At 41.9% G+C, this 16442-nt stretch overlaps 1 protein-coding gene across 2 annotated transcripts in view; it reads left to right on the forward strand.

Annotated features, from left to right (window-relative positions):
- LOC126234530 (brachyurin-like) overlaps positions 1-16442 on the forward strand; it is a 62338-nt gene that overhangs the window by 18472 nt on the left and 27424 nt on the right. For both annotated transcript variants that reach the window (XM_049943225.1, XM_049943224.1), the window contains exon 4: positions 4949-5127. In XM_049943225.1, coding sequence (XP_049799182.1) covers positions 4949-5127 — 179 coding nt within the window. The remainder of the gene's footprint in view (positions 1-4948; positions 5128-16442) is intronic.

A 16442-nucleotide genomic window follows, 5' to 3' on the forward strand; every position in this document is an offset into this window, starting at 1 on the left:
TGGGCTACCTCAACAATCATTTCAAAAGCTACTTGAATCTACGCAATTTGGAAATAAGAGATTTAACTTTGAACTTGAATTAAATGATTCTGAACAATTAAAAATAGTAAAATTTAGTACGTACCAAGCTGAGCTGCAGTCACAGGTAAGCTAAAATATGGTAACAAAACTCGCACTCTTAATTTGTGCTTGTGTAATATAAATATTGTAGCCAGCTATGAATACCTTAACTGAACTTTGAAATTAAAGCAGTGAAATCGAATGATATTACTTTAATCCTGGCGTTTGAATTTCAACGACACTCTAGTTCATTTCGGAAAAGGGAGGGACCCTGCTTGGTAATGCAATTGGAACATTGAGCAACAAATGTTCATGCTAAGTTGCTGTATTTTAGTGATGCTAATGGAATAGTTTGAAAAGCTGAGGTCTACCATACAGTTCTAAAATTTTACGTGCTTTTAGTCTTCCTTGTTGGTTGATTGAAGGTTTGAAGTCGTCGATCGAGGAGGTAGCGACAATCACTCATTGTCGGCCGTAGTTGTTGCAGAAGCTGGCTGTTGGCGCGCCTTCTTCTCGACACGGTCACCAGGCGAAACGGGCTCTTGATGTGTGCCTGCTAATGTTTCCCGTCCGCGACACCGTGACAGAAACTATCATAGCAAGTCGAGCGCAATTACATGCAGCCAGACCCCGGAAGCGCGGCAACTCGCAAGAGTGTCATTCAACACACCTGCTCCACCGCCATACTCCAGCCAGACTCCGCTCTGCCCGCGCTCCACGCAGCAGAGTTGACTCTACCAAAGATCCTAAATACTTTGGTTCTCCACACGACCTATCAATGTAATCATTCGATAGCATAGTTTTCCCTAGGCAAGACCCAGCGTAAAAATACAAATAGTATTTACGAAACAAACCAATTATACATCGACATAAATGCATATATATACAATTACAATATATAAAGACACAGAAACGTCATATCTTCAGGTAACAAAATAAGGAAAAAATTTATAGTACAATAGATGGAAATAGGAGGATATGCATTTCCTGCGTTACACACAGATTCTGTATTTCTTCTTCACTTTCACCAACGATAGAAATGGCATCAGCGAATCTTATCACTGATATTCTTTCATCATGAATTTTAACCGAATTCATGGACCGTTCTTTCATTTCTGTCATTGCTTCATCATTCTATAGACAGAACACTAGGCGCGAAAGGCTGCATCCCTGTCTTACACCCTTTTTAATCTGATCACTCAGTTCTTGGTCATTCAGCCTTATTGTTCCCTCTTGGTTCTCGTACATATTATACATCACTCATCTTTCCATGCACTTCACTCCTATTTTCTCAAAATTTCGAATATCTCGCACTATTTAACATTGCCTTGCGCTTTTTCTAGGTCGGCAAATGCTATGACCGTATCTTGACTTCGTTTCAGTGTTAGTTCCATTATCGAGCGCCAAGTGAAAACTGCCTCTCTGGCTCCTTCATCTTTCTTAAACCCAAACTGATTGTCATCCAACAGAACATCATTTTCCTTTGCCACTCTTCTGCTTTAGTACATGAGATGCTATGCTGATCGTGCGGTAGTTTTCGCCCCTATCTGCCTTTGCTATCTTTGGAATTGGGTGAGTGATATTTTTTCAGGAGTCTGATGGTATGTTGCCGGTCTCATAGATTCTACACAAACTTGAATAGTCGTTTGGTTGCCATCTCCTTAAATATTTTTAGAAATTCCGATGATACGCTATCTACCCCTTGTTGACTTCAGGTCTTCCAGAGCTATTTCAAATTCCGTCTATAATATTGGATCCCCTATGTCTTCCTTATCGACTCCAGTTTCTTCTATCACGTCATCAGCTTCGCCCTCTCCTCATAGAGGCCTCCAATGCACTCTTTCCATCTATCCGCTCTCTCCTTTACATTTTACAGTGGAATTCCCATTGCACCCTTTATGTTACCACCCATGCTTCTAATCTCTTGGAAGGTTGTTTTGACTTTTCTATATGTTGAGTAAGTTCTTCTGACGATCGTTTCTTTTTTTAATTTCTTCTCATTTTTGGTAGCCATTTCGCCTTCACTGCCCTGCGTTTCATTCCTAAGTGTTTTATATTGGTGTATCGCTGTCTTGCCCTGAACATTTTTGTACTTCGTCCGGTCGTCTACGGACTGAAGCACCTCCTCTGTTACTCAAAGTTTCTTCGGAGTTACCTTTGCTATACCTATGTCTGACTGTCCAAAGTCTGTGAGTGTCCTTTTTAGAGATATCCACTTCTCTTTAACTGGACTGCCTACAGTGATATTACTCATCGCAGATCCACGTCATTAGCGAACTTGAAACGCATCTCATCATTCCTCAGTACTTTAGTATCCCACTTCATGCCATACTGATATTCTGTACAATTCTGTATCACTGCAGTCTTGTGATCTGAGTCCATAGCCGAACATGGGTATGCCTTAAAATCCAATAACTGATTTCGAAATCTCTGTCTGACCACGAGCGCAGGAAACTTCCCGTGTCTCGTGGTCTTTTCTAAGTATACCTCCTGCTCTTGTGATTCTTGTACAGAGTTATTTGCTATTAACATCTGAAATTTATTGCAGAGTTCAAATAGTTTTTCTCCCCTCTCGTACCACATTCTCCCGATTGCTTTCTACTATTCATTACCCAACAATGGTGTTCGAGTCTCTCACGAGTACATCACCAGTTGCTCTCTCCTAAACTACTGTGCAAAAGTTCAACAGTGCATATACTATCAATTACTGAACGATTTCGTCAGGTTACAAAGAAGGGTCTGCGCTTTTCATCGTCCCTTAGAGTTATACTACACCAATGCTTATTAAGCTCAGTCAAAATTGGGACATGACATGAGCAACAACAATTTGCCCACGTTCTAAATCACTTAGCTCCGGCATAATGCAGCCACAACCACGCACTCACTGTTCTGACCATGACTGACACTTGCAAAGTACTGAGAACATTGCCCAGTGTGCCGTTTCTGGTCAAATACAACAGCGCAGCCTGTAGGCTTGGCTATCATCTAAAAATGTGTTGAAGCTTGTATTTCCATATTTTTGTCCAACACTGTTTGTACCGCGGGGGTAACTTCGAGATGATAGGGGGCGCTGTGCTTCGCTTTTGAAGGATGGAGGCGTTTGAAAGATAGTATTAGGGCACTGGGAGGATCAACAGAAATGAGACTGAAGACAGAGCAATGAAACAGAACTTCGGCAACAGCATTGACATTCACTTCAGTATCTCCATATACACTATTCCGTCGATGACGCAGTTCGTTTCTGTATCACAGTAAAAATGGAGTAATCACAATTTTCTGGTTATCTTTTGCGTTTGCATACTATTCTGTTTCGATTGTACACTACACTACTTACCTAGATCCGTGGATGCGGCCAGCCACGAATTCTTCTCCTGTACTAGCCTTTTCATCTCAGAGTAGCAATCTAAGTCCTCAATTATTTTCAATCTCTGTCCTTCTTCTACAGTTTTACCCTCTACGGCTCACGTTGGTACGATGGAAATTATTCCCTGATGTCTCAGAAGATGTCTTATCATCTTTTCCCTTCTTCTCGTCAATGTTTTTGCCACATGTTCTTTTCTTCACCGATTCCACGGAGAACCTCTTCATTCCTTACCATGTCAGTACATCTAATTTTCAACATTCGTCTGTAGCACAGTTTACAGTATTAAGTCTAAGAACCTGAGGAATCCTTTCAACATCTAGAATACGGATACAACGTGTTGCTTAAAAAGTTCTTTTTTCTCATGTATTACTCGTGCTACACAAAAGCGTGTGGCCTACAGTGTATGATGGATGAGAATATGGACTGGAATAAGCCACGACCAAAGTACGTACAAATATTATGCCATGTTGTCCTAAAATTATCCATATCGTTAAATGGCGTTTAACGTGTACATGTCCGTCGGAACAGTACTGCGTTAGGGGTAGCCCAGAGGCAGACGTTAATCCTTAAAACTTCATCGCCCTGTAGCGTCGTTAGGCGAAGTTTCTGGACATGGGTTCATATTCTTAATTTGTTCCTCAGAATATCCATTGTACTCCTCCAATATTTGTCGGTGTCATTTTGTTACACCGTGTACGTTTCGCACAATGGTCATGAAATTACGAGTAGAGAATTTTGGGTTCATACAGAGGGGTGTGCCGGCCACCGTGGCCGATCGGTTCTAGGTGCTTCAGTCTGGAACCGCGCGACCGCTAAGGTCGGTGGTTCGAATCCTGCCTCGAGCATGGATGTGTGTGATGTCCTTCGGTTAGTTAGGTTTAAGTAGTTCTAAGTTCTAGGGGACTGATGACCTCAGATGTTAAGTCCGTTAGTACACAGAGCCATTTTTGAACAGAGGGCTTTTCCCACACATAACCCATGAATGGAGTATAAGAGGTGGAAATGTTATTGTATTCTACGAGGATTAACTATTAAGTTTTAATTACCATCCCGGAAAAAGTTACGTAATCAATTTTTTGTACGACACACAAGGAAGTCTCTGCGCCACAGCACCGTGGAACGCCGCTAGAGAGCCCAAAACTAAATGACAAAGCTCATTGATAAAGCGAAGTACCATGCAGTTTTCGACAGCAGAGGAAATGACACGTCAGTACAGAAGGTCGTAGAAGTCGTGCTACGGGCCCGGGTTTTCAATGTGTATCACGACTGCAGACATATACCGGCTAACAAACAAATATTAATTATGTAACAATTGTTTCCAAGTGATATTTCACCTTTATGATTAGTCCTCGTACGTTCACTCCGTCATGTGTCTAATTACGGCACGTCGAGTAAAGTGGAGCTGTTCCGTTACAATATGTAGGACTGTTTGTGGTTATGAACCTAAGCATAAACAAATACATAATTAGTGGCTTGTAATCCCGCGGAGAGCAGCGTGCGTGTTCTGACGATGCCACCTTGCAGCGGCAGCTACTTCACGGTGCTGCTGGGCTCGACGTACTCGCGCCCCACCTCAGGAGACAACAGCCAGTCGTTCGCGGCGACAGACACGGTCAGGCACAACGGCTTCTACACGCCGGACGACAACGCTGCCTTCTATGACGTCGGCCTCGTCAGGTGGTCGCAGCCCATCACCATCACGGGTGAGTACACGGACGCTCCTGTTGATGGTGCAGCTGCATTATGTGAAATCATGCCAAAGTGTTAGTTGGCAAGCCTCGAGGCACTGCCTAGGACACAACGAAAATAGAATGTACCTACGAATGACATTGAGTACTGAAGGTTTGTTTGGCGTCTCTTGTACTGAAATACACTCTATATATCTATCTATCTATCGCTTGATCCCTTATCCCGCGATTGCGCAGGATCGGCGTGCTTAGGTACGGATTTGGCAATGTTAAGGGGTTGCTGGATGCCCTTCCTGCCGCCACCCGCCACCCCATACTCCCCCCCCCCCCCCCCGGAAAGAATGAGTGATCCTCAGCTGGTGTAATCCATGGAATAGTGCAACCGTGTTCAGATGTCTGCGAATCGTGTAACTGAGGTGAGACTTGGGGACAAGCCCGGTATTCACCTAGGGGCATGTGGAAAACCGCCTAAAAACCACATCCAGGCTGGCCGGCACACTGACCCACATCGTTAATCTGCTGGGCGGACTCGATCTGGGGCCGGCGCACCTACCAGTGTCCAGAAAGCAGCGCATTAGCGCTCTCGGCTAACCTGGCGAGTACTGAAATACACTCTAAGAAAATAGAAAGGACTCACCACTAAGCGATTATCCGAATGGCACGGAAATCGGTAGAGGTGAAGTACTTGTGCAGACAAACAAATGATTACCATTTCAGAAAAATTGGATGACTTATTCAAGAGAAAGAGCTTCATAAATTGAGCAAGTCAATAGCGCATTAGCCCACCTCTGGTCCTCATTTAGGCATTTTTTTCGGCTTGCGATCGATTGACAGAGCTGTTTGAGTCCATCTGAAGGATGTTGTATCAAATTCTGTCCAACTGACGCGTCAGATCGTAAGGTCCCTGAGCTGGTTGGAGGGCGCTTTCCATAATGTACCAAACGTTGTCTGTTGGGGAGATACCCGGCGACCTATCTGGCCAAGTTAGGGTTTGACAGGCACGAAGACAAGCAGTAGTAACTCTCGCCGTGTGCGGGTGGACATTACCTACATGAAATGTAAGGCCGGGATGTCTTGTCTTGAAGCGCTACAAAACAGACTGTAGAATATCTTTAACGTGCAGCTTTATTGTACAGGTGCCGTAGACGTCGACCAAAGGGCTCCTGCTATGAAATGAAATCGAACGCCGGATCCTCACACCTGGATGTTGCGCCAGCCATATAGCGGACGATAATCAGCTTGGTATCCCATTCTTACTGACTGGAGTAGAACTGCCTTCAGTGACGAATCCCGCTTCGAATTGAGCCCCGACGACCATCCAAGACATGAAACTCCCTGGCAGATTAAAACTGCTAGGCGGACCGAGACTCGAAGTCGGGACTTTGCCTTTCGCGGGTGCCTAGAAAACTTAAGCTTGTCTTGATGAGTTACACAAAAAAAATCCCATATGACGTAACAAAACGAAAGTACGCATAATATTCTGGATTTATTATTTTTGCGTCACCTGTGCCTGACAACATTCGCACTGTGAACAGATATTTGTTTAGGCCCTTCAGCAGTTCTGGGTATGCTTATCCAGTAAGAGTTACTATCAAGCTGAAACAATAAGAATTTAACTCTCTCAACGTCTCCTAACTGTATCTCATCATATTTTAAGCATGTACTGGTGGAAAACCTATTGCAAATTGTAAACTGCATGGTGTATTTTTTCAAACTTTAGTGATAAGGAAATGAAGAGGAACCATTTGTTAGTGTCTATGAATTTCCATTAACCGATCTAAAGATCGGACAAAGACATTGCAAACAGGATAAACGACCCTATTCGTTCCCCAGTAGTTATCCATACGAGGGAAATATAAGACCCTTTTTAACAAGATACCGAATTGCGATTGCACGAGAGTCAATTTGTATCGTTCACAACAAAAAGTATGATGCGCATTTCCTTAACACAAGATAGAGTGCTCGAGAAATTATTTCGCCAGATGCACCATGCTTCAAACCGAAAGAGCAGATTTTAAAAGAAGTTCTTCTGAAGTTAGAGTACAACACAGAGATACGACATACGCATACATTGACAGAAGGATTCTGTTGCGGAGTTATGTATTCTGCTTGAGCGTCCTGAGTAGAGCGGCGTACATCAAATCGATACTCCATTTCCTCCCATTTACGCGATAATTGTTCAATGTTAGTGATTTCACAGCGGCGTCAATGTGGTGTACGATGGCTATTTTCTTGGTTATGTTATGGGATGTGCTAATATTTGGAAAGAAAAATGATATATTTGAAGAATTTTGGTCAGATAAGCAGTTCTTAGGCAACCGTACCTATGAAATTTCCTGGAAGATTAAAACTGTGAGCCGGACCGAGACTCGAACTCGGGACCTTTCCCTTTCACGGGCAAGTGCTCTACCGTCTGAGCCACCCAAGCACTAATCACGAGCCGTTCCCACAGCTTTACTTCCGCCAGTATCTCGTCTCCTACCTTCCAAACTTCACAGAAGCTCTCTTGCGAAACTTGCAGAACTGGTACTCCTGGAAGAAAGGACATTGCGGAGACATGGCTTTGCCACAGACTGGGGGATGTTTCCAGAATGAGATTTTCACTCTGCAGTGGAGAGTGTGCTGATATGGAACTTCCTGGCAGAATAAAACTGTGTGCCAGACCGACACTCGATAGGCGGCACACAGTTTCAATCTGTCAGGAAGTTTCACATCAGCGCACACTCCGCTGCAGAGTGCAAATCTCATTCATCGAAGACATGTCTGGAGGCGCCCCAGTCAGCGGTGGGGTAGCTGCATGACTGTCGCCCGCCATATGGTGCATTTTGAAGACATAACGCACCTATTGGACAGAATTTGGCACGATATCCCTCAGGAGGACTTCAAAGAATATGTCAGTGGCAAATCGAATAACTGCTAGCATAACTGCCAGAGGCCAATCAGTACGTTAAAGACTTGTTCAATTAGCGGAACTCTTTCTCTTGAATAACTCGTCCAGTTTTTCTGAATGTGTAATCATGTGATGGCCGCACATGTCCATCACATCTACGGATTCCCGTACCATTCGAATAACTCCTTCGTGGTGCATCATTGTTTTTGCCTTAACGTATATTTCACAAGTGAGCGGGAACCTTCACAGCTTCGGAATAGACGCATACATCTTCATCCACATCCGTACTCTACAAATCACTGTGAAGTGTCTGGCAAAGGATACTTCCCATTGTACCATTTGTTAGAGTTTCTTCACGTTCTATCCAAGTAAGGCCTTCGGGAAGAATAAATGTTAAATGCCGCTGTGCATGTTGTAATTTTCTAATCTTTTCCTCACGATACCTACTGCTGCTGTGCATAGGGAGGAGTAGTATATTCCTAGATTCACAATTTAAAGCACCTTTCTCAGGATATAAGAAAAATATTCGCGACTGTGAATATTATCAGGCTCCAGCTGCACAGTGAACTGATAAAGATGAATGCATACATACATGTCTAGCAGACATTGTAGAGTACATCTTAAAAACACATGCACTGTAAGATGGTATTTCATGCCACGACAAGGCCACGACAATAATCACAAGTTGGTACGTAGTATGTAATTTACAACAGAGAACTATTTATACACAACTGTTTATACGTGGTAAGAGACACAGCAGAAAATAGATCATTATTTTTAATCGGTTATATTATGTAATAAAAAGTTTTCCTAAAGCTAAATTTCATAAGGTGTAGCTCCTTAATGATTGATATTGAAATGTTTCACTTCTCACTAGAAGTAAATTGGTATTCTCATTACTTATAATTCTGTTAATTCCAATGCCTTATCATTTTATGTAAAAAAAGTGTTCCCAATATGCACTGAAGTCTAGTAAAGTTAAAATTGTTCATATCATATCACATTGTTACATCATCTATAGAATTCTATTGCAGCACTCTCATTTATAGATTAATTGTGTCTAATACTGTTTGTTATGCAGTGATCAGTCTAAGTTAATATTCCATGACGAATATGCGTTTACATAACAAAATGACAGTATATGGTGACGTTTAGTAATCAGAGGTATCTTGTATTTCAACAGGTGAATGAGAGGCAAACATCACTTCAGGAAACTAAAAACAAATTATTAACATTATAGAAATCCTTTCAGTGTGTGGAGTTTGTCTAACATCAGAAATGGCTACTATTGAAGTAATAATTGAGCTGGAAGCACAAGATCATTACTCTTACTATTCCTGTACAAGCCATTAGTATGTGGCCTAATGGTTTCTCAGTGCCACGGTCAGGAAAAGTATACATCGTTTAACTAAATTGATGAAAGAAACTTAATGGAAATAAAGGTATGAGATTCTCTTTTTACTTGTGAATATTGAAGGCTAAAGAATACGTATGTTTTACGTAGAAACAATAAGATTAATACTACATGAGCCATTTGGAATATGAGCCAATACCACACAAAGACCTGCTCTACTGGCTAGTAGTGAAAAATACAAATTGCAGAACGCCTTTTGTTAATGAAATACTGACTTTCTGAACTGGATTGCTGTCGAAAACAGCATGTAAACAGAACGTAAACTGGCTCACATTAATCATAATCACATACCACTCCGCAGTTCGTTCTATTTTAGTAACCTTGAAATTTTCCTTTTCAAATTTGGCACACGTAATTCGTAAATTTACAAAACATTACACATAGAGAAATGTTACCTACAAAACTAAGTATTACTTCTTGCGTAGAAAAGTTAGGCGGCTTTCATACATCACTCTCCATATTTCTCAGTATAATTCAATGCAGCCCACTCTAATTAGCACACCATATCGCTCACAAGCAAAAGAACACATTCACTCCAGAACAGAGTCAAAAGGAAAGGAATGAAGGAGATGGTTTTATTTTGCTTCACACTTGTATTCCATGTGAGCCTTAGCAGTGCTCTCAGTTCCCAATGGCTGTGCCCGCTCTTGCCGCAAAGGTCTTGACCAAGACAAACTAGTATAGCAGAAGCACCACTAAGTACACGGAAAACTGATCAATAAGTGGCGCTATTGTAGCAAGGATTGCTTGCGAGTAGAAGATTTTGGAAGTTGACAAATTATAACAACTTTCAATGTCTCAGCATAATGAAAGCCCAACCAATCGTACATGTGTATTAGTGAATGCCCACGCAAAATATTTCCCTGTCACTACCGTTAGTCATAAAAGAAACAAAGAATTTATGTAGTTGGAGAAACAATAAACTTTTTCAGTGTAAAGCAATATTTAATTTTTTTCCTACTTCTGGGAGTCACCGTCATATGGAATTATCTAAATGATGATGTAATCGCCATCTGACTTGTTTTATTTCCTTTTCGGCAGTATTCCAGCTATTTGTCAAGTGTTCCTTATTTTCAATAGGGTAGTAATGAAGCACATGAAAAATGGCTGCATAGGCGAAATTTGAATAGTGGCTGAAAGGGAACAAATTATCATTATATAACATTTCAATAAGTCAACTAGCCCCAGGAATAGTGATTGCTGTTACCCTGCCTTAAAATTTTGTTATTTGAGATTGATAGTCTAACAAAAGCAACTACTAAGGAACGAAATGCTGACTTCGAAGTATTAAACGTTCGGCAATACATGATTATTACAGACACTCTGTTGCATTACCTTTTTTGACTAGAATCTGTCTGAAAAGTTCGGACGCACACAAAATTACCTAGCGTCAGCAAGAACACTCCACTACTTTCTCTTACAAATTTCTTTTGTTGGAAAGGATATGTGCCTATGTGCCTATCTGACTGCTCACCCCAAGTGGATGTTTACAAAAGTATTCTGACAAATAAAATTTTTCTGGCTATTGCTGTTATAAATGTCTCAGTCTTAGAAGCATTGAATAGGGGTTTGAAATTTGATCCACTGCCTGCATGTATACTCACGAGATCAGATACCATACACTACCATCTTATCTTCTCTTTCCCGTCAAATAAAGACACTGAAAATTGTTTCCACCACTTGAAATGGCTATTGCCTTATCAATGAACACCGTACTTTCGTCAATTAGCAGTCAGCAAGCCGGATATAGTATCTTATTGATACTGTGATAGAATGAAGTGGCATAACCACAGAGTATCAGTTATATACAGTTCGAATTGTAGCTCTCGATTCAAAAGTAGGGCTATAATACTTATAAAAAATTTGTCTCAGCTAGAACGGAATACTACTAATATCACTTAGATCCATAACAGCTTGGACTAATACAGTTCATGAAGATTGTATAAGGACAGCGTGAGTGTTGACAGACTTGCCGGGTTTTGCGAGAGGGTTTTTGAGGTAATACTGAAAGGCAGAGACTTGAAGAAGGAAACCGTATACTCGTATATCACGAAAATCTGCTAGTAAAGGCCGCTGGACCTGATGGGATACCAGTTCAATTTTATACAGAGTACGCGAAGGAACTTGCCCCCCTTCTTGCAGCAGTGTACCGTAGGTCTCTAGAAGAGCGTAGCGTTCCAAAAGATTGGGAAATGGCACAGGTCATCCCCGTTTTCAAGAAGGGACGTCCAACAGATGTGCAGAACTATAGACCTGTATCTCTAACGTCGAACAATTGTAGAATTTTGGAACACATATTATGTTCGAGTATAATGACTTTTCTGGAGACTAGAAATCTACTCTGTAGGAATCAGCATGGGTTTCGAAAAAGACGATCATGTGAAACCCAGCTCGAGCTATTCGTCCACGAGACTCAGAGGGCCATATACACGGGTTCCCACGTAGATGCCGTGTTTCTTGACTTTCGCAAGTAGTTTGATACAGTTCCCCACAGTCGTTTCATGAACAAAGTAAGAGCATATGGACTATCAGACCAATAGTGTGATTGGATTGAAGAGTTCCTAGATAACAGAACGCAGCATGTCATTTTCAATGGAGAGAAGTCTTCCGAAGTAAGGGTGATTTCAGGTGTGCCGCAGGGGAGTGTCGTAGGACCGTTGCTATTCACAACATATAAAAATGACCTTGTGGATAACATCGGAAGTTCTTTAAGGCTTTCGCGGATGATGCTGTAGTATATCGAGAGGTTGTAACAATGAAAAATTGTACTGAAATGCTGGAGGATCTGCAGCGAATTGACGCATGGTGCAGGGAATGGCAATTGAATCTCAATGTAGACAAGTGTAATGTGCTGCGAATACACAGAAAAAAGACTCTTTATCATTTAGCTACAATATAGCAGGTCAGCAACTGGAAGCAGTTAATTCCATAAATTATCTGGGAGTAGGCATTAGAAGTGATTTAAAATAGAATGACCATATAAAATTAATCGTCGGTAAAGCAGATGTCAGACTGAGGTTCATTGGAAGAATCCTTAGGAAATGCAGTCCGAAAACAAAGGAAGTAGGTTACAGTACACTTGTTCGTCCACTGCTTGAATACTGCTCACCAGTGTGGGATCCGTACCAGATAGGGCTGATAGAAGAGGTAGAGAAGATCCAATGGAGAGCAGCGCGCTTCGTTACAGCATCATTTAGTAATCGTGAAAGCGTTACGGAGATGATAGATAAACTCCAGTGAAGAACTCTGGAAGAGAGGCGCTCAGACGCTCAGTAGCTCGCTACGGGCTTTTGTTGAAGTTTCGAGAACATACCTCCACCGAGGAGTGTAGCAGTATATTGCTCCCTCCTACGTATATCTCGAGATGAGACCATAGGGATATAATCAAAGAGGTTAGAGCCCACACAGAGGCATACCGACAATCTTTCTTTCCATGAACAATACGAGACAGGAATAGAAGGCAGAATCGATAGAGGTACTCAAGGTTCCCTCTGCCACACACCGTCAGGTGGCTTGCGGAGTATGGATGTAGATGTAGATGTAGAGAACCAGTTTCAGACCCTGGTATACAACGTTGTCCAGAATCCCTACATATTACTCCCTCGAGACAGTGAGTAAGGTTAATTATATCTCGCCCAGAGGCATCTATGCAGTTATTTTTCCAACGTTACTTCGATAAATGGACTTTTAACACATAAGTAACTTTTTCCATGCATCAGACAGTAAACGTATGTTCAGGTACGATCTGTGTTGCAGTTCGTCTATTGTAGAGGTAGTTATAAGAGAGTGGTATGATAAGTTGTAAAGTTCACCCACAACAATTAGCGACCCACATAAAAGAGCACGCTGGTCACTTTGGAGCGCTGTGGTGGTGTAGAATTGATACCAGAAGGTCATGTGACCCTCAAACTTGATGTGCCATGGCAGTGAAGCAGTGTGTATGTGCCACTCGATTGCATGACATCAGACGAGACGGCGTGGAATCATTGCAGACTGGTTGAAAGGAGATACCGTGATTCTACATGCCATAATCAAACAGTGAACAAAAATTCCCAATTTGTTTATGTATCACTGAAAAATTTTTAGCATGTCCTCAAGGGATGGTGCACCAATTGCAGTGATGTAGCATTTCCTAAGACCAGTGGTTATAGAATAATCCTAACTGGCAGGGGACTGGATATTAATGTCAGAAGCAAAAAATTCCTAGCCCGACTAACATTCTCCTGTCAGTAAGTGCAGGTCCATCTCAAGCAGTTCTTAAGCAAATACTGTGAAGAAACTCCATACAACAGACATATGAAGCCGGGAACCTCGCAGAAGGAACTATTGCTCACTCTGGTACCTAAAGCTGCATGAATTCAATGGGCTAAACAACCCATAAACTGGAGAGAGGCCGACTGAACTGTTTGGTCCTATCTAATAAAAGTTAATAATACCAAAAGAATCGATATTTAGAGTTTGCTGTGTAATGTCTATACTCCTATTCCGGTTCTGTATTGTGCTAAATTTTGGTGGCAATTATGTATGAGGCTGACCAGATTACATGATACACAGTGATGGCAGTGATCAGTGTGAAAGAGAAGTAACAGATTAACATACGGTCAATTGTTACATGGCACTTTTTCCCCAAAACTCTCACAGAACATATTTCATGATAATACATGCCATCCCCTTTGGTCAATATAGTAGATTATAGTAGATATCTGAATGCTGAAGATAACGTGGGTAGATCACGTAACTAATGAGGAGGTATTGAATAGGATTGGGGAAAAGAGAAGTTTGTGGCACAACTTGACTAGAAGAAGGGATCGGTTGGTAGGACATGTTTTGAGGCATCGAGGGATCACAAATTAAGCATTGGAGGGCACCGTGGAGGGTAAAAATCGTAGAGGGAGACCAAGAGATGAATACACTAAGCAGATTCAGAAGGATGTAGGTTGCAGTAAGTACTGGGAGATGAAGAAGCACAGGATAGAGTAGCATGGAGAGCTGCATCAAACCAGTCTCAGGACTGAAGACCACAACAACAACAACAGTAGATATCTTGATCCGCATGTAACTGCAGACAGTATTTAGTACTACCAGTGACTGCCGAGTCAATTGCTTCTTTCCTTCCTTTCTTTTATTATGATGAGGTCTTTGTTATTTTTTCTGCAGGCCTGAAAGATGGGGCAACACAGAACTTCACTTAAGGCCGCTGGGAGAAATGTTTTCCGTGCTGAGGGTTGACTTTCAGTGCAGGCAGTCGAAAGTGGAATTCGCTATATCTGCCAAAAAGCAGTATTGTTCGAGAAACAGCGAAGAATCCTTATAAGACAGATAAAAATCTAAGGCAAGTGCAGCCCTTCAGAGGTGATGCAACATGAGAATCACCATTTGCCTTGGCACCCATGCCACGGAAGAACGTTCATTTTACATCGTTGTAACAGGCTTTCTGACTGGCTCATAGTGTTTATTTCTGTTGAGTTCACGATTTCTCGTGTGTGTCTTCTTGTATGCCTTTCAATTAATCAGCTTCAGAACTTTGCCATAGAGTGGGAGAGTTTTTCTGGCTTCCCCATCACACCACACCACTGGTTAATAATAGTAAGGTCAGACCTCGGGAAGTCTGCTGCTAGGCGTCGGCGAGATTCCTATTTTGCCAGAAACAACTAAGTTTCAGAGTGTTAAGTCAGGGAACAATTATAGGCCACTGATCAAAGAGTAATGATTTGCTGCTAGAGGAGACTAGCTGTAGTATAGAAGGATGTAGTATAGTAGTGAGTACACAGAGTGAGCTGGACAGAATTCCCAGTCGTTACTGTCACTGCCTTCCACCTTCGCACTCCATGAGTGTAGTAAGAATGGTCGCCAATACGGTAGGAGCACGGTATTAGTTAATTGCCATCAGTGACTAACTGCGCAGTTTTAACATTTCGCAGCCAGTTCGTTGCTTCCATCAAGCACACTGCCGACCTTACTGGTGTTCGTATTTGTCTTTCCAGGTTAATTCTCTAAACCAATAACCATTCTTTCAATCATTGGCCATATCGACGATTTATTCTCATAATCATGTTTTTATCGTACTCATTAACCTGTGCCAGAGTTAGATTTCACAGTTACAATCCATAGTCTGTTTTTGAAATGTTCGTTTGCTTATCTCAGTGGGTAATTTATATGTGGATGATTTATGATAATAAAGATGATTCTGTTTCTATTATAGACAGATGATCCCTTTCTCTCTCATTTATATATACACGACATCAAACTCAGAAGACTAATTGGAATTCGTCAGTCTGCTACATTTTGGTCGATGCAGCTGAACGTCAAGAGCAATCATCTTCTAAGAGCCTGTCATTGGCCTCGAGTCACGTACCAGTAGACGTTTTTTGACTAAGGAAATAATTGGGGGAGGGAGCAAACATTATAATAGTAATAACAATAATAACGATTTCATGATTCAGTGGTGTGTCACCACCTGTGAACAATGACGTACACCAGAGGGCCTGACGTAAGCAACTTTCGCATGATGTGTCACTGCCAAATAACATAGCTTGACCAAAAGTGGACAGCGCATAGAAAGAACTGCTACAATATGGTGTGTAAAGTATCTGAAAGTAGTACGCAATGAGACGAACAGAAATTACACTTTCATTCTAAGACAATAGTTTCACTGATCCACCGCGATTCATGATAGTTCCCTGGAAATTACAAAAGGCGGGACATGGTTCTTAATAGGGTGTGTGATCATCAATGGCAGAAATGAATGTCTGCAACGTGCTCTCACGCTAGTCGTAAGGTAGGTAAGAGGTTCTTCTGGCAGGGCGTTACTTTTCCTCAACCACTACGGTTGACAACTGTCCGGCGGTCGTTGGTCCATGTGGAGGTGCTGCAGTAGATTGTTCCTGCGTGCAATAAATGAGGATACATTCACCACTGTCGACGATGATCGTTTTGGTGGTGCAGGTGTTAACAGTGTGGAGATGCATAAAGTTGCGTGGGGGTACTGACCTCCAAATCTTTCAGCATGCACTGCTGTCATCGATG

Source organism: Schistocerca nitens, chromosome 2, assembly GCF_023898315.1.
Source record: "Schistocerca nitens isolate TAMUIC-IGC-003100 chromosome 2, iqSchNite1.1, whole genome shotgun sequence".
Taxonomy (NCBI): domain Eukaryota; kingdom Metazoa; phylum Arthropoda; class Insecta; order Orthoptera; family Acrididae; genus Schistocerca; species Schistocerca nitens.